Source organism: Thermobia domestica, chromosome 5 (assembly GCF_964235325.1).
Source record: "Thermobia domestica chromosome 5, izTheDome1.hap1.1, whole genome shotgun sequence".
Lineage (NCBI taxonomy): Eukaryota > Metazoa > Arthropoda > Insecta > Zygentoma > Lepismatidae > Thermobia > Thermobia domestica.
This window is the reverse complement of record NC_137458.1, coordinates 172,365,424-172,384,610: the sequence shown is the minus strand read 5'-3', so window position 1 is coordinate 172,384,610 and position 19,187 is coordinate 172,365,424. Positions and strand designations below refer to the sequence as shown.

At 35.2% G+C, this 19,187-nt stretch overlaps 1 protein-coding gene across 1 annotated transcript in view; it reads left to right on the top strand.

The window, feature by feature from the left end:
* Positions 1-18,377, top strand: part of LOC145685318 (chymotrypsin BI-like) — a 118,359-nt gene extending 99,982 nt beyond the window's left edge. The window contains exon 7 of the mRNA XM_081757692.1: positions 18,152-18,377. Coding sequence (XP_081613818.1) covers positions 18,152-18,298 — 147 coding nt within the window. The 3' untranslated portion in view covers positions 18,299-18,377. The remainder of the gene's footprint in view (positions 1-18,151) is intronic.
* The last annotated feature ends 810 nt before the right edge of the window (positions 18,378-19,187 follow it).

The following is a 19,187-nucleotide window of genomic DNA, read 5'->3' as shown; positions in this document are numbered from 1 at the left end:
GAAAACAATCAATGCTCACGAGACATAAAGTACAAGAAAGATCAATTGAATTTGCTTGAAATTAGCCCTGCGACTGAAAGCATATAAGACCATTATCAGTATATCCAAGAACTATCCAACCTAATCTAACAGCAGATTAGTACCAAGAAATTATGTGATAGCTTTCAAAGAATACTATAACGATTTCGTGAATTTCAATCGCTCATGTAAACAGGCATCCTGTGTAGTCCCTAATATAACAGCAATACTGGCCAACTCACTGACAGAAATGCTATCTACGTTAATGCTGATTTTCGAAGATTACTATTGATCCTTATGTATATATAAATATGTAGCTTATATTTCGTAGAAGCATATAATATTATGTGGTTGGTATTTTGTTTATACATTGTCTACCAGTGTAAAAATGTTCAAGGCAGTTTCAGTTTGATCTTGTAAGATTTTTATAATATCGTGGGATGAAACGTTGCTGTTTTAGCAGTTTATTAAATTTATTTTTAACGCCTTTTAGTAGCTGTGGCTCTGGCCTAGAGGTCTGCACGGGCAAAATTAGCCCTCTAATTGATGTAAATAAAAATACAATTTTGCTTTCATTGTTAAGTTGCTGTAATCGGGAACATTTGATTATGACACAAGCTCGGACCTAAATACTAAAACAAATTTCGGATTTGGATCGGGCCTCACATTATAAATTTTCGGGCCGGGCCGGGCCGGGCTCGGGCTAAAAATTCCGGCCCGTGCAGACCTCTACTCTGGCCAGCATTGAGTATAGACCAAGGGTGATATTGGCCAGGGTCATTCTTACGGTACCATTCCCGCATTCGCCTGATTAAAATGTGGAAAAAAATGGAAAACTTAAGTCAGGATGGTTGGCGGTGCGATTTAACAAATTGACCTCCTCACTACCGCTTAGCACTACGAGATGTTACCACCTGGACCGCGAGAGCTGGCTGTATCTTGCTTTGTTCCCACAGTGATGAGAAAAGCAGCAGTGTCAAGTTTTTTTTTTTCCCCAACAAACAGTAAACTTGGTTTCTATGAGCAATCCAGCTGTTTTGTTACATTGTGCTAAAGAATTTTTTCCTACTGCTTAATTGAGTTCAACAAAGGGGCTTCGGAGTGTGTGGAGCTTTGTCTTCTGAGCATCACAATATTCTCAAGGTAAGAACCCGAATTCCACATTTTCATTTTAAAATAAATGTTTAAGTTCAACATTATCTTGTTAATTACCGCAGATATTGTATAATACAACATTCTCGAGATTTATTTATCACGTCTAATAATACATTAGTAGGAAATTCATAGGTATACCTGGTGACAATGCCTGTATGAAATGCCATTCTTAGATAAAGTAGTAAATAGTCTAAATTTTCTGTACTAGCATAGCTTCCTCTGCCACATTACTGAAAGGGAATAGTTCTAAGAAAAACCTAGCCAACTTTCGATTGGTATCGCAAGCTTTTTTTTTCTTTAGGGCAAACGGTATACCAATCAATTTTCTTGAGTTAGTTAGGTTCCTCTTTTGAGCACTACTTCTTTTCAACAAAACAAAGTACATAATTAGACATTATATTTGGATTATTTACATTATACTTAACTCTTTTAGGATTTATGATAACTATAGTTACCATTGCATAGTATTATCTTTTACCCAGATGCATTTTGGAACTGGATGGTCAACTTGGCGGTGCCAAGTGGGGGCGGAGGAGTGTGACTTTTTTCTTAAGACAAATATTTTCATGCCTTTATTTAGTTTTCAAGATATCAGATTGAAACTTTGTATATTGATTGTGTGCACCTTTGAGTATTTCTCAATTTGTTTGAGAGTCCTACGTGAACGCATGCTCGAGCCTGAGGGACGCAACTATTCCGAGGGGACGATTTTTCAGAAAAATCCGGTTTTTCCAGATTTTTCCGGTTCAGGTGTATGAGACGGACATGTGAGTGATACCGTTGGGAAGGGGAGCTCCTTCGTAGTTAAGCGGTTAGCGTACGCGCCTGTGGCGCGGGAAGCCCGGGATCGATTCCCGGCGGGAGCTCAAGTGGTTCGGATTCCACGTTAATCAGTAGGTCCACGTCTCACGCTGCTGAACGGGACGTTAAACTCAAAATCAACAACCAACATCGATGGAAAGGGCTCGTTATACTGAAAAAATAGCGTTTGAACCATGGCTCAGTTTCAAATAGTAATGACGCAGTAAATTTTTAAAGTATGTATGTATAAAAATGGGTCACCTTCATACTTTCAAAAAAATTTCCGCCCTTAGTTTTCAAGATACAAGATTGAAATTTTGCAATCGCATGGTGTACCTAACTACATAATTAAAAAAAAAAAAAAACAGATCCCTACTTTAGACCCGGGCCAGAGGGGCTTAAAAATTTTAAAAAATCTCTCGGTTTTCCCTGATATTCCCGTTTCTGGTGTACGGACAAGCGAGTGATACCGTTGGAAAGGATGCTTTCTGAAAAAAAAAAGAAAAAGAGTTATGAACCATACCATAAATAGTAAATAAGCAGTAGCTGTTTGAGTGAAAGTCTAAATTTTACCTCAAAAAGTGGAAATCCTAAACGGGTTAATAATGTGAGTTACTTACCATACAAATTGTCGATAAATATACCTAAATTTTGTACCCTATATACCAGCATGAGGCCTCTTCTATTTGTATGTAACGGTGGGCATTCTATTTATGTGTAACGGTTGGCGCTTCTATTTATATGTAACATACATCAAGTTTGTTACGTTCATTTAAGCATCACATTGTGCTTAATTTATACGTTACATGAGACCTTCCATTTCTATGTAACAATATTACATTCATTTTATATGTAAAAAAATCGCGATTTTTTTACGCTTATTTAAGCGTCACAGTTTTTAGAGTGTAAAAGTAACTTTAGAACTAACCTGTTAACGAGATGACTGAGCTTGTTTCCGGGTCGCCGACTCCTCGATTCCTGGTCGAATCTTCGAGAGTCCGAGAATCAGAGCTGATTCTGGATTCAAGCACTTGCTGTGCTTTGTTTTATTGATATTAATGCAGAGAGACCCTGCTCGTATAAATATGTTGATGGAAATGAAAGAAGTTGTGGAACAGCACTGTTACTAATTTCTTTGTACTCCTTCCAAGCATTAATACATAAGTCACAAATTGACAAGATATCGAATTTTATTTGCAGTGAACTGTCAACAGACATTTACAGCAGACCCCCAGAAGCTGCATTAAGTACCCCCAGAAACATCTTCGCGTACCCCCGGTTTAGTACCACTGACGTAGCAAAAACTTAAAAATTCTAGGATTACAAAATTTTAGAAACATACTATAATCTCCATTATTTAATTGGAACTCATGTTGAAGGTATAGCTTGTTTACGAGCCTTTCATGGGTCTGTAGAGCAGTTTGATGAATCATAAGTGTTTATTTAACAAATGGCATCTTGATAGCGTTTTCTCGAATCTAGTGACACATGGTACTGAAACTTGCACATTCAAATCACGAGAACAAATTAGTAGCTATGGGATTGAAAAGAAAGATACAAAATTCTGCAAATATATACGGATTACACTAACAAAACAATATATTAGGATGGATCTATTCACTGCTATATCGAACCACAAAAATGTAACAAAAGGTCTCGTCTTGAACATTCGGTTCACACTTCCGAGTACTCAACAAGTACTTAGGCAAGAATCCTACTGCTGAGCTAAATTAAATAACTTAGAAGAACTGAAATATTTGTATTTCTCGAACGTGTAAAGTTGCCCTGTCAGATTTTACGTATTTACAAAAACCTATTCATAACCTATAAATAGCTGTCCCATTACTCTAACACTTCAGAGAGCTGAGATTTTCTATGGTTCAAGGCCGCTTAATTGTATAGGTTATAGACATTGAATCAAATAACTATATATATCAGGGATGCAAATAACCACTCATTCGCCCTCTCGCCCGGTGCGAATGGTTTATCGGTGCGGGCGAGTATTTAATATCATACCGAAGCTAAGTAAATGATTTCTACAGTGGGAAGTGGAGTGGTAGCTTTGTTGGGCTTGTAAAATTGTGTTGCTTATTTGCATCCCTGAAGATATATATAAAAGGAAGAATATTTCTTAATTTATCCCCTATACAAATCCACATTATTTGCTTGTTATACTTCTATGTAAGGCATACTTGTAAGTAACTTTAGAAAAGAAAACGTGTGTCATTACTAATTAGAATAAGAATAATATACATGTTACTTCAAGCATTCAAATATTTGTATATACATAAACATTTACATTTGTTTAACGTAAGTAAGAGAAATCGTGAGTAAAATTACAAGGATAGCAAACTTCCCTAACAGCCTTCCAATATGAATCAGTAAGTGAACTCTTTAGTCACAAACATTCAATTCCCGACGGGAGTTCATGTGGTTCGGATTCCACGTTAATCACTAGGTCCACGTCTCCTATAGCCTCGCTGCTGAACGGGACGTTAAACTCAAATCAACTCAACTCTTTGGTCACAAACAAAGTAGTCAAACGAGATAAATTGTTCTTCGTAGATAAAGTTGATATTTGCAAATTCCATGAACGACGACCCCAACTCCTGTTTAGATGTTTTCTAAAAAGAAATTATGAAATAAGAAAGGATACAAATTGTAGTTAATATCAAAACTCAGCAAGTCAAAAGAAAGAGAACATCAAGACAATGACGCCAGCTGTATCAACAAACAACTTGCTTCATTTGAGTAACCTGTACGAAAGACGTGTGAATTTGCTCCACCAGTTAAAAAGAATGAAGCCACCCAAAGGAGTTTGGAAGCTTCAACACATTTCTTATTCCCATAATATTTAATTCTCTTGACTAAACTCCCTTTGTACTGGTTGGAAAATTTTCAATTGGAACTCTAACATGTTCCTAAACAACTCAATTAACAAACTAACTTACTCTATGGCCTATGGAACCCGAATTTCAGTGCCGCGTTCACATAAGCTGTCCACTGACTTCTATCCTTAGCCACCTGGATACAGCTTCTACTTTGTATTCCTATTTCTGGGAGATCCATCTTAATATTATTTTCCTATCTACGCCTAGGGCTTCCTAATGGTCGTTTTCCGATTGGTCTTCCACTTAAGACTTTGAAAGCGTTCCTACTTTCTTGCATCCTGACTACAAGACCTGCCCACCTGCGTCTCCTAGATTTGATGACCCTAACAATGTTTGGTAAACTGTATAAATTATGTAGTTCCTCGTTATGAAGTTTCCCCCATTCCCCATTCCCGTTCTTCTTCAGTCCGAATATTCGTCAGCGATAGAAATTCATGATGAATGAATTGAAGGACCTGCTGTTAAAAGCTAAGTATTTTTCATAATTAATGTGAAATCTGGCATTATTTTCGAAAAATATTTCTTTAGAAAAAAAGCTGAAGCGATAATAGGATATTACTCATGTATGGATCTCTTTTAGGGAGGTGAACTCTAAATTTCATTGATTTAATTAGAGTTTTAATGTGAAATGTGAGAAGCAGTTTTCACTAATTATTGTTTTGGTTGGAAAATTAGCTGTTGTAGTTGGAAAACACAACAACATTCCTCCCTTTGTTTCTCCCCTTGCACATATGGTGGTACACTCATGTCCAAAATTATTGTCGCATATCTATAACTGTCTTCTTGTAAGAATATAATTTGATAATGATTTTGCAGGGTATTTTTAATACTGATACTATGTGTAGAATCGGGAAATGTATATTTGTGGTAAATTTCATAGGAAAAGAATTATAAGTACGAAAATTATGATGAATAAAATAAAATGTTGTGAAATGGAAAAGAAAATTTTATTTTCGTTTTATTCTTCTTATTTACTGCTCTTTTGACATGAAATTTGCCACATTCATGTGTTTACTGATTATACACATACTAATATTATAAGAAATACCAGGCGAATTCGTTATCAAATTATATTCCTACAACAACATATTTATAGACATGCGAGAATAATTTTGGACATAAGTGTACATCAATCTCTAATTTTATTATAACTTCTTCTCATTGGGTAACAAAGCCGGCAAGAGAAGTTCAAACTTTTCTTTATTCGCTATGAGTGTCAAAATAATTGGAAATATCGTAAAATTAATGTCCAGAAGCTACTTCCATGTGCCAGTGGCCATTTTGGGGCTTCAATATCCCCTTCTCAGTCCCAAAATCACTTTAAAAGCCCACACCAGCTTCTCTTATTATCTTCCATGCTCCTTTTGGCCCATTCAGATGCAGGCTCATTTATTTTTTTCTGTACTTTCCTTTGGCCCATTCAGAATTCATTCCAAGAGATGTGTATTTAATAAGCATTGAAACACTCAACTTTCATATCCTTATCATTTGTTGGCGTCCTACTCTAAATTGATTTCAAGCAATATCAACAAACCTTTGTTTTGTAAAACACCCTCTAATTCTTAGCCTAGCTTCTTGTTCGTCTGAACTAACAATTTCGGATCTTTTCTTAGCGCAATACACCAACGACTTACGACTTACCTGTTGACAGTTCAATAGGAGTTCATGTCTGTAATTAACACCTGGGTTAGATCGATTACTTCGGAAATGCACATTACTTAAACGTGAATCTAGGGGTAAGACTGGCTTAATCGTTTGTGAATTGCTTGTCGTTTCCACTACATTTTAAGAGTACATTCATACTGTAGTGTTTCTCGGTCATGCAATCTTTAACTCAGGATCAGCATGCTAATATAATTGAATGGTACATTGTATCAGAAAAATCTGCAAAAGCAAGAAGATCCCGTATAGTTAAAGAACTCGAACTCGTGCGCGACGTGCAAATTGACCGTTTGTACAAATAGTTCCGCAGAAATTGTTTTCACACTGTCCATCTTGCATCTAGAAAAGTGCGAGATTTCCAACCTTATCTACAGAAGAAAGAAAACGACTTGTGTTGTAATCTGTTACTAGTTCACCGCGGAAATCCCTTGCTCGTTGAAGCTTAGGTTTAAATATTAAGCAAACTACGCTACACAGAGATTTAAGAAACTTGAAGAAAAACCATACAAGGTACGAATGGTTTGCTAGTTATGTGCAAATGATTCTGGTGATCGAGTTTATTTATCTAATTGGTTTATTGATAAACTAATGAAAACCCCATGTTCTTGTTTCAAGTTATGTTTAACGACGAATCCATATTCTTCTTAAATAGTTCAATGTCCTTTTCACATGCAAGATATTGGTCATCGATGGAGCCGAACGTTAGATCAGAGGTGTCAATGGACACGCGAGTAATAATGGTTTGGTGTGGCATAAATGCTACTGAGATGATAGGACCTTTCTTTTTGATGAAAATGTGACAACGGCATCATACCAAAAACTACTAAGAGGGAAGATATTTGCCAAACTTGATCCTTTAAATTTAGATCAAAGTGATGAATGCAAAATGGAGCACCACAGCATTGCTCAAGTACGGCTATAAATCTTTTCAGAAAGAAATTTGGGGAACGACTTATTTCTATGCTATCAATTGTCGAATGGCCATCGAGAAGTACAGATCTTGCACCATAAATGTTTTCTTGTGTAGATTCCTAAATCAAATTGTCTATCAAAAATCATGTAACAATGTAGATAACTTGAAACAGAGAATTCTCCAGAGTGTAGAGATGATTACTCCAGATATGTTGGAGAAGGTGTAAAGAGTGGCTTTAGTTAATTCCATTAATTTATGTCTTATTCGTTCAGAAGGGCATGCTGAATAAAAGTAAGTTGATTTTATCTGTCTTACATTAGGTTAATGATATTTTTGAAACTTAAAGCTAGACTAGACTTTTCAATTTTAAAATCTTACTTTTCATTAACATTTTTTCTATGGTTCCTGCGAGTGCGACATTTTTACTGTCATTTTTCTGTTGTATTTCGAACTGGTTTTTACTTAAGTGTGCAGAAAATACGTAAGAATCCTAATTTATTTACAAAATGCAAACTTCTTTGATTATATTCCAGTTACCCCATAACAACAAAGCTGTTATACTGACACAAGATATTCATTTACAGTAGATTTGAATTTTTTAAAAGAATCAAAATATTTTCTTGCAATAATGACAATTTACGTTTTAATTATAAGATATATTTCCCTTCTTCTCGTACGTCCGTGCTAAGGATATTTATCATGAATTTTTCTGTGACTTTTTAAAAGAGGCTGTTTCCTTATATCAATCACATGAGCATGCAAAGAGCATCGGAACACTAATTATGTGACTTGTGATTAATCTCACATTCATTGGCATTTTAGGAATAAAATTTGGATATTCTTAATAAAGATCCACCATCTTAGCCTTTGCCCCAAGTGCCACCCTAAGGCCGTGCGTTAATAAACTAACATTCCAGATTTGAAAAACTTATACCTTTTTACTACAATAGCCCCGAATTTTACATTCCTTGATTTAAAAATAGCTTCTTCCAGTATGTCGCTGCTAAGGATACCGTGAATTTTTATATGATTTTTAGGAGGGGGCAGCCCCATATCGATCACTGATACATGCAAGGAGTGTCGGAGCATTAATTCTGTGACTTTTGTGATTAATCTGACCTCACTGGCATTTCCAGAATAAAATTTAGATTTTTTTAAATAAAGATTCACCATCTTATGCTACGCCCCCTGTACCCCCCTAAAGCAGTGTTTTATTAACCTAACATTCCAGTTTTCAGAACACATATCTTTTTTCTACAATTACATCAGAATTTCACATTAATTGATCAAAAAATGTATTTCCGTATGTCCCTGCTCAGGACATTTAGGGTCATTTTTATGTGGTTTTTGGAGAGGGCATACAGCGTCATACCTGTCACTGGTACATTTAAGGAGCATCGGAATATAAGTTCTGTGGTATTTGTGATTGATCTGACGCTCACTGTCATTTCCACAACAAAATTTGGAAATTTTATAAAGAACCACCATCTTATGCTACACCAAAATAACATTCCAGATTTCAAAATCTTATCTTTCTACTACAATAACAACAAATTACACGTTAATTGACAAAAACAAAACTTTTTTCCGTATGTCCATGCAAAAAATAATTACGCTGAATTTTTAATGTGGCTTTTTTATCGGGGGAGGGTGTAGCCCTATATAAGTTACTAGCACATGCTAGGAGCATCAGAATATTAGATTTGTGGCATTTGTGATGAATCTTACGCTCACTGTCGTTCCTAAAATAAAAATTGGGATATTCGTAACACTCCACCCACCATATTTTTTATGACCCTTTCCCCCCAAACGGGGAGCGTTTACCAAAATAATGTTAGAGACGACTCTGCTAGCATTGCGGATGAATGTCATTGCATTTTGTATCAAATACGAAAGACTAACACTCACTCGTAACATTCATTCTTACCAAAATCTTTAGCAATAGTTATTGGAGAAAACTGCTTCCAAAACTTAACATTGAATCCCCCATAAGGAAAATGAACTTTGAGATGTTTTATAGGCTAATAGAATGTTTGAGAGGGTTTTATAGGACGTTTATAGAAGAGAAATGCCTCACACTAATTACACTGATATACAAAATTTTGCTTATTATTATTTCTTGATGAATTTTTATGTATTTTGACCCCCTGAACACGAATCTGGCACTTATTTTTATGTAGTGTCAATATTTTCAGTGATATAACCATGTTTTATTTTTCTCCTATACTGATTTATGCATAGCAATTTGCATGCTTTTATTTCGATACTCGCTAGTGGTATCACATTTGTTATTAAAGATAATTGTTCGGAGTAGGAAACAGAGAATATAGATTCTAAACATACATAGCAGAATTGTAAATTGATTTAATAGAGTTATTCAAGTGTGAAGCTGATATTGGAGAAAACTAAATATGAGGAACATCAATGGGACGTGTGTGGGGATTTCAAAATTATTGGTTTTCCCCTTGGGTTGCAAAGTGGTTATATTAAATATTCCTGCTTTCTATGTCTGTGTGACAGTCGGACAACTTACCAGCATTATGATCAAACCGTGTGGCCTGAAAGAACGGAGCTTATTCCAGGAACACATGTGATAAATGAAGCATTACTGCCCAGGGAGAAGATTCTCATGCCAACATTACATATTAAGCTGGGATTGGCAAAACAATTTGCGAAAGCTCTGGGCCTGCCCTACAGTGAATCAAATAAATGTTTCTAGCTTTAAAAGAGGGAAAAGTTCTGGCTGGTATTTTCACAGGGCCTCAGATTCATGTCATGCTTAATAGTGCTACACTTAAACAAAAAATGACGGAGTTGGAAAGAAACGCATGGGAGGCCTTTCATAAATTGGTGACGGGATTTCTGGTACATAACCGAAGTGAAGCGTTTGATCACCAAGCTAAGACACTCATTGATCAATATCGAGCGTTGTGATGTAGAATGTCTTTAAAATTATGTTTCATTCACATTTGGATTTCTTTAGGGAGAATTTAGGAGATGTTAGCGAAGAGCAGGGGAACGTTTCCATAAGGACATTCAAGTAATGGAAAGCAGCTACCAAGAAAGGTGGGACTGTGCAATGATGGGGTATTATATTTGGAGGATAATCCGTGACGAAGTAAACGTTTCCCACAAAAGAAAGAGAACCACTAACCTTACTTTTGATTACGGAATTCCAGTAACTGATGAACACTTTCCTCCAATCTCAAGTACTTTTGTATATTTTTTTTATAAATGTAATATTCATATATTTTGGTATTTAGGTATTATGCAGATTTTTGTTACCCAAAAAGTTGATGTCCAAAATGTGTGTGTTATGTTTGTAGTTATATGTTCCTCTAAGACACAATTGTATAATATATTACTGTTTGAGTTAAATTGAATATGCTTATATCATTACAAATTTTGACATTACGGGAGAATAACTGCCATACTCGTGTTCAGTGGGTGCAAAGCATTAAGAAACAAATGAAATATTAACAGAAGCACGACTACAATGATTGTGTCATGCTTGTAGTTCAATGTTCTCATAAGATACAATTGTACAATATGTTACTGTTTTATTAAAATCTGATATGCTTATATCATCACAAATTTTGACATTACGGGAATATAACTGCCATATTCGTGTTCAGCGGGTGCAAATCATTAAGAAACCGACGAAAAACCAACATAAGCACGACCTTGATAAAAATTTGTATACCAGTGTTATTAGAATCAATTTTGTCGCCTTTCTTGTGAATTGGAATAATGATTGATTAATTTCACTCTTGTGACAATTCCTGATTTTACCAGATAAGAAGAATAAGTTTGAGTATCTTGTGCACAATTTTTCACCTCCAATTAAAATTAACTCAGAATTTTGCCTACATCCGGAGACTTGTGTTTCATTAATTTCTTTCTAGCGATTTCTACTTCTATTCGGTTAGGTTGTGGAATATACGGTTTTGCGGTGTGTATTTCCCTTTCTCCCCGCACATTAGGTTTTTCCTGCTTGTTAAATCGTGAAAGTGATCTTTCCATATATTTAAGATGCCCTCTATATCAGTGAGAACTGTTCCGTCAGCTTCCTTTAATATATAAGCAAGCGGTTGATAGCCTTTCTTGAATTCGTTGATTCCCTTATTCATATCCCTAGTGTTTTTATATTTACAAACACCTTTACGAAATGATAAATTACGCATTTTGTATAAATTGCTGTAAATTATATTAAGTGTTGCTTTCTTTGATAACGTATAGCAGTCACTTAGAATTAGCCATGACTTCGAAGGATTATATCCTTGGAAACAAACTATCTTATTTAATTTTGTGACTAATTAACTCTATGGCCTATGGGTCCCGAATATTCAACTGGTCAATTGTTCGTAGTTTCAAAAGTTATCCATTGATTTCTGTCCTTAGCCAACTGGATCCAATTTCTACTTACAAGGGACATATTTCGGTTCGAACGCGAGGATCAACATAAAACCGGTAGACATATACAGGACAAAGTACTGACCATTGTAAGGGGGGTCATTCCCGTGTAAAATTTGTTTTCCGCCGACAGCGCCACCTGTCCTTTGAAACACTAGCAGTTAGATTACTTGTTCTAGTCGCTGAGTGAAGCTCAGTTAGGTGCGTCAGTGTGTGATAGTAAGCTCCAATTAGGGTTAGGTGTGGTAGTCAGTGTGGAAAAATGGGGCAGACTATTGGCATTAACTGCCTTCATGTAGCTGAAATATTAAAAGGCAAACTAAGGCGCAAAATTAAGGGTCAGACATCAGTTGGAGTGCAAGATGAGTCATTTGCAACATTCTTGTGCAATGTAATTATCAGTGAGTACGAAAATGAATTAGAAATGATACACACATCGACACCCTACAGATATTATGAATCATTCGTGAAGTAATTCTTGCTTGTTTCTAAAGATTTTCAATGAAAGTCGGCTAGACTTTGAACCCCAGTAAGCTAACTTCTTTTGCCGCTTAGAAAGTCCAGCACTGTAAATGCCAGTAGTCTACTGATACTCCATGCTTTCTGATGACTTAACATTTGCCTTTTTGGAGTTTCATTTCCCGATTCCCTTTGAATGAAGCAAGGTTATTAGACAACACGTATCCATAATCCAAAATAGATTTGCAGCTACTTAACGAAATAAGTTTCTATGTCGTTCCAGAAGCTTCGAAGTTGTATCCTCCTGCATGATAATCTTTGTAGATACTTCGTATTTCCTCTTTTGTATATATATATATATATATATATATATATATATATATATATATATATATATATATATATATATATATATATATCGACACCCTCATCATCAGAAAGCATGGAGTATATATGAACTGCTATGATTGATGTCTTATTGTGCCCTGCCATTTTCTTCATAATATCTGTAGAGTGGCGATTTGTGTATCATTTCTAATTAGTTTTCGTATTCACTGATAATTAAATTGCACAAAAATGTCTCAAATGACTCATCTTTCACTTATACTGACGTCTGATACTTAAATTTTCGCCTTAGTTTGCTTTAAGAGATCTACTACAGGGAAGGGGTTAATGCCAACAGCCTGCTCCATTTTTCCACACTGACTACTATACCTAATACTAATTGGAGCTTACTACCACACACTGACGTACCTGACTGATCCTGACTCAGCGCCTACAACTCGTAATCTAACTGCTAGTGTTTCGAAGAATAGGTGGCGCTGTCGGAACGAATTTTACACGGAAATGACTCCCACTACAGTGGTCCGTACTTAGTTCTGTATATGTCTACCAAGTTTTATGTTGATCCTCGCTTTCGAACTGAAACATGTCCCTTGTTAGTATTCCTATTCCTGCGAAACCCATCTTAATGTTGTCCTCCCATCTGCACCTAGGTCTTTCTGCTGGTTGTATTTCGATTAGATTTTCAGTTGAAACACTAAAAACATTACTAGCACTACATGGTAAATAACTGAAATCTGAAAAGCCAGCATTATGTGTTGCAGGGATAGCAATATTTGAATTTTCACTAGCAGTTGTATTCACCTCAGTTGTTTGTTGAGGAGAGGTAGAGTGCATGACACTGTGGTGTACAGTTGATATTACCGAACCTTATACGCTCGTTATGACGCTGGTTAAATGTTTATCATCTTATCTTAGTTGTGTGTGTGAACAATGCAACTGAAAAGGATTTAGCTAATTCAATTTAAAAGATCTTTAGTTTTAGTGTCTATAGTAACAAGTATTCTGTTCTGTTTAATATGTAACTAAGTAACGCACTTTATTATGATCGCCCTCAGAAAAGGCTTCCGATTTCCTGTTAAAATTTTGAAAGTGTTTTCTATTTACTTCCATTCCAGCTAAATGGCCACTCAACCTCAGAATCCTAGTCTTAATGAGCCAAGCAATGTTGAGTAAAAGGTATAAATTATTCAGTTTCTCGTTATGAAGTCTACATCATCCCCTTGGTCCCAAAAATTTGCTTCCGGATTTTATTCTCAACTATTTTCCGTCTACGTTTTCTGTTCAAACTAAGCGACTATGTTTCGCAGCTAAACAACACAACAGAGAGAATAAACACTTTATGTATTTCAATCTTCAAATACTTCGACAGAATATGCTACGACAAAAGGTTTTGAACTAAAATAAATCGAATTCCTGCGTTCACTTGACAGTTAATGTCCTGGTGGATTTCCATTGAACTGTTAATATTGAACTTTGATATTTTAAAGTATTATTTGAAATCTTAATGTGTCCATAATTTGTAGCATCACACACACGGCAAATTTCCATGTAATTAGTTTTCTCTGCATTTATTTCTAAACCCATGTCCCCTCCAGGCGTATAATAAACGCTTTGCGTTTATTTCTTTTGTTCTCATATCATCTTTGGTCGGATTTACATCTCCATACACCATAACCTCCTGAATACATTTCAGCTCTAGGCTTTGGTTGCTGTCGTTGATTTTGCTTGTTGCGTACGCCAGAAAAATTTCATAATAATGGCTACAACGCATCTCCTTGTTTCAGCCCATTCTCATCATGAAAGCTCGTGGACAAATATCTCCTAGTCAGACCGTACTTTGGGATTAACTTAAATGCATCTTAATTTATCCCACTGCATTTTCGGTAAAGTTGTACAATGCTTTCCTGCTAACCGAAACGTAGGCTTTTCTAAAATCAATAAATAAGTAATACGTGTCGTATATATAGTGATTATCTGGTCGATGGTTGATATACGTTGCCTAAGTCTGTACTCTAATAATTTCATCGTGGTATACACAGCCAGTCTTCCTAATGAGATGTTTGAGAAGATTTTATATGATGTTTACAAAAGACTGGTGCCCCGATAATCATTACAATCTGTTTTGTTGCCTCTTTCGTGAATTGGAATAATGATTGGTTTCTTTCAGTTTTGTGGTAATTCCTACTTATTCCAGGTGAGGAGAGTTAGTTTCATTTCACATTTTGTCCCTCGAACTAAAATTAACTCAGAATATTGCATAAACCCAGAGATGTCTGTTCCTTGAACTTATTTATAGATGTTACTCCTCGCTTAGGCTCTAAAATATTTGTTTCTGCTGTGTGTATTTCACTTTTACCAAGAACAATATATTTTGGATGGGTGTTTTTCGGATAAATTTTATGATAAATCAAAGAAATCTTTGCATTCGTTTAAAATGCTGTCATATCAGTTAGAAATGTTCCGCCGACTACCTAATATATATAAGTGCAAGTTGATAGCCTTTCCCAATTCGTTAATTCCCATATACATGTCATGATATATTTGATATTACTATTATTTTCCAATTAAATTGGTTTAGGTTTTCTTTGTTAATTGAAAACATTGCGTTTCCCTGTTTCAAGATTATTGGAAACTTAGAAATGTTGTGTGTTATGTCGTTCAAAGTTTGCAGCAAACGCAATTTTTCTTATTTTCTTTTCTCTATTATCTTAGAGTATTCCTAATCTAACCTTTGTTTGTTCCTATTTATGAACGAGTCCCCATTTTTTCTTTTCTGACATTTCAATGTTATCCTTATTTTTAATGCAAATATGATCAACTTTGGTACATTCCAAACATTGTAAACTAAAGAATCTATTCGGCACTTCAATCTGGTATTTCCATCACGTCTAGTCCAACGCGAATTTCTTCAAATTAAATTTCTCCGCTTTAAGATGCCGAATATTTATCCCTTTTTTCAACGATAATCCTTTTCTTAATGTCTTTGTTACTAAATAGAGATAACTGTTACTGTCATTTCTTCTAAACATTCGACATGAATTGTACTAGGATGTCTTCTTCCAGTTACTAAAACGTGATCAATTATGATTTTTTTTTTTTGTTTTCCCAAAACAAAACGTTATGTCTTTTTCATCTGGTGAGGACCAATAATATTTATCAATGTCGCGATGTGAGAATGTTGTACTCTTTTCGATAAGTGCTCTATTAGATGTTACAAAATTCACGCGTCTAACGAAGCTGTCAGTACTTACCTTCTATAGTCTTTCGTTCCCTATAATCACTTTGAAAATATCATTTCGTCGTAAGTTCGCATTGAAGTCCCCTGATGGGTTGTTTATGTGATATCGGGGGAGTTGCCAAATGCATGTTCTACCTCCTCCTCTATGGTATTATCATCTTTATCTTATGTTGAGATATACATATTTGATGGAAAGCAAAATTTTGTAACCTATTCCTCTGTGGTTATACGATGATTACACTCTACTACGCGCTGAAGTATGACCGTTTTCTTGTTCAATAAAAACTACTCTGCTAAACCCGATACTTTAGGGTGAACCAAAATTGAAACCGTATAGACTATATCCCTCCAAAATATGTTTGTTTTTTTAAAAAATAGGAAAAAGAAAGCAGTAAATCACTTCTGTTGCATAATTTCTATATGGTACAATCATGAAAATTGACGTAAATCACAAGGAGATAAAAATGAGATAGTCGACAAAAATTCAGATAATTCTATAAGTCAATTCAGGTTGTTTTTCTTGAATTACTGTATTATATCATGCAACCAACTTGACAACTATTTTAGAAAATGCTTTCCCTTCCTTAACAGACAAGCTGGTTCAAAATACTTTCCCTTTACTGTACTAAGCGCAATCGATTTGCCGTATTTTGCGGTCCTCTCACTTCGAGCAAAGTTACTGAGCACTTCGCTCAGCAATTTGTAGCAGCCTTCTGAACGAATTTTCAGTTATACACAAAATATTTTCATTGTTTTTTAAGTACATTGTATAATATATATATATATTAACTAAGATGTTATAATTTACTGTCACACTATACAACTGAATAAATACAAAAGACACTCAGTGGTAAAGTTTTCGAAACAAATGCATATATGTAATGGGCTCAAATCCTGATCGAAAGACACATTGTTTATCTGAGTTAAACCTTGAACGAAAGAAGTTTTTATTTTCATATTTCTTCTAATTTCCGATTTAGAGTGTAGGATGTTTAATTTAGCACACTAAAAGTGAAAGTAGTTATATCATTATATTGGCAATTTTGGTCATATTCTCGCCTTTGAATTACTTTTAACAGATTAGATTTTAATTATTTTTCCTCTTTATCATCTGTCTTATAAACCGGCTATTGGAATTTCCACGGTTGTTTAGTCAATTCAATTTAATGTTTATGCGTTATATCTTATTGTTTTTCTCACCTGTACCTCATCTCTGAAGGTAAATTTATTTATTTATTCACAAAGTTTCATTCAACACTAGGCCAATTAGCTGAAACTGTACAGCGATAAGGCAAAAAGAAAACAACAACAAAAACATAAAAGAATAAAACACGAAAAGGTTCAGCTCTCAATATAAAAGAATAAAATACAGAAAGAGGTTCAACTCTCAAAATACAAAATTCTCATCAACTGAGTTCTAAAATTTTTCTCAGGGGTAAAAATTTTACATCCTGTTGACAATGTATTATAATCGTGTGCTAGACTGTAAAACAAGGAGACCTTTACAATCGATAACCTAGGTAGGTTGCAGAGGAGATTTTCAAAAACAAGACAATCTACACTATTGCTTATACATGTTACGATGGTTAGCTTAATCCATTGGACAGGATACCGAGGAGCGCGAAACCAATATTCAACAGGCACGTCTGTGTACGATTATGTATATAATATAGTACAGGCATCCTACACATTAAATACGTAATCGTCCATAGTTCAATTTAATAAATAAATTTCTAGTAAACTAGAAACACTAACACACTTACGAAATTTGTTTCAATGCTTATGGATAGCATTGTGAACGCTCCTGCTTTATCATGGATTTCTTGTATCCTGGTAAATATTTTGACTTTCCTAGTTTCACGATATGCAATTCCATATCGTCATTATTTTGTTATGCATGGACCTTATCAGGTACAACTTTCGAATATCTTACACTCTGAACAGAACCGTATAATTAACCTTTGAGATATTCTCTACAAATTTTCCATTTGGGGACTCTTTCTTGTAAGAGGAACTCCCAAACATAGTGTTTCTAATAATGTTTAGTTTAGTTGTATACACACAAAAATACTTCTAACTTGTTCAATATATTTAAACATATTTTATATTAGTAGAAATAGACAAAAATATTTTATAGTAATTAAATATATACATTATGGTTAGAGTTTCATATAGTAGTGCATTAGTTTAACATGTTACTATGCGATCTTGTGTAACAGATTTCAGTAACTATTTAAATGTATGCATGTATTGCAGGGTGATAGTGGTGGACCATTAGTTGTAGATGGAGTGCAAATTGGAATAGTATCGTACGGAGCGCTGGATTGTTTACGTAATGTGCCAGCAGTTTACACAAGAGTTTCGTCTTTTAGAGACTGGATATACAACAATACTGGAATTTAATTTATGTTACTTACTTTTACGAAACATCTTCTTCCAGTAGAAGTGAAATACTAGATGTTGAAATATATAAAATTACTCACGAAAACTTTGTTTAGTTTACCATTACTAACACTTTTCCTTCAGAAACATCCTACCAAAGAAGAAGAGTTATTCTACAATATTCTACAATATTGCCCCAGAAATTCTTAGGTATTTCAGGTAACAAATAATGGTAAGGGGCTCCCCGAACAACTAAGGAATGTGTTTCTATAGTTACAAGTAAAATGAGTAATTTAAATTTTTAGCCCATAACCATTCACATACTCTTGTATATATTAAGGATCCCCGCAGCGTGAGCACATGTTTACAAACAACACATACTAACATTTATAAATAAAAAATCGAAGAGGACGAGTCACTTAACGAAGGCCTATAAAACAGGAATCTTAAAAGACGGAGGTATCAGTTGACCACTGATCCCCAACCCATAAGAGCTCTGGAGGTCGCACTGGACGAAAAGGCTCTACATATCCTAAGATCCCTGGAGGCTGCCTTGAAGCGAAGGGGATTCCTTAACACAAACCACACCTCACGAGGCTGCCACGAGGCCACCTAGGATCGTAACCTGAAGTCGCTACAAGATTACCCGGTGGCTGCCATGAGCGAAGGGTTTCCCGTATGAAACGTTACTTCATTCACCGTTCGTCATAAGGGAGGTACATCAAACTTTGTAGACACAAAGACTAATTTATGTTTTTATAAAATAAATAGGTGAAGTGCTAGATTCCTGGACCATTATTGTCTCTACCTACACAAAATATTGCATGGTGGTAGGCGCGGAAGTTTTGTACGCGACCCTGCTTTTATTTCATGTTTAGCAGAGACCAGAGGAACCTATAGAGTCATACTT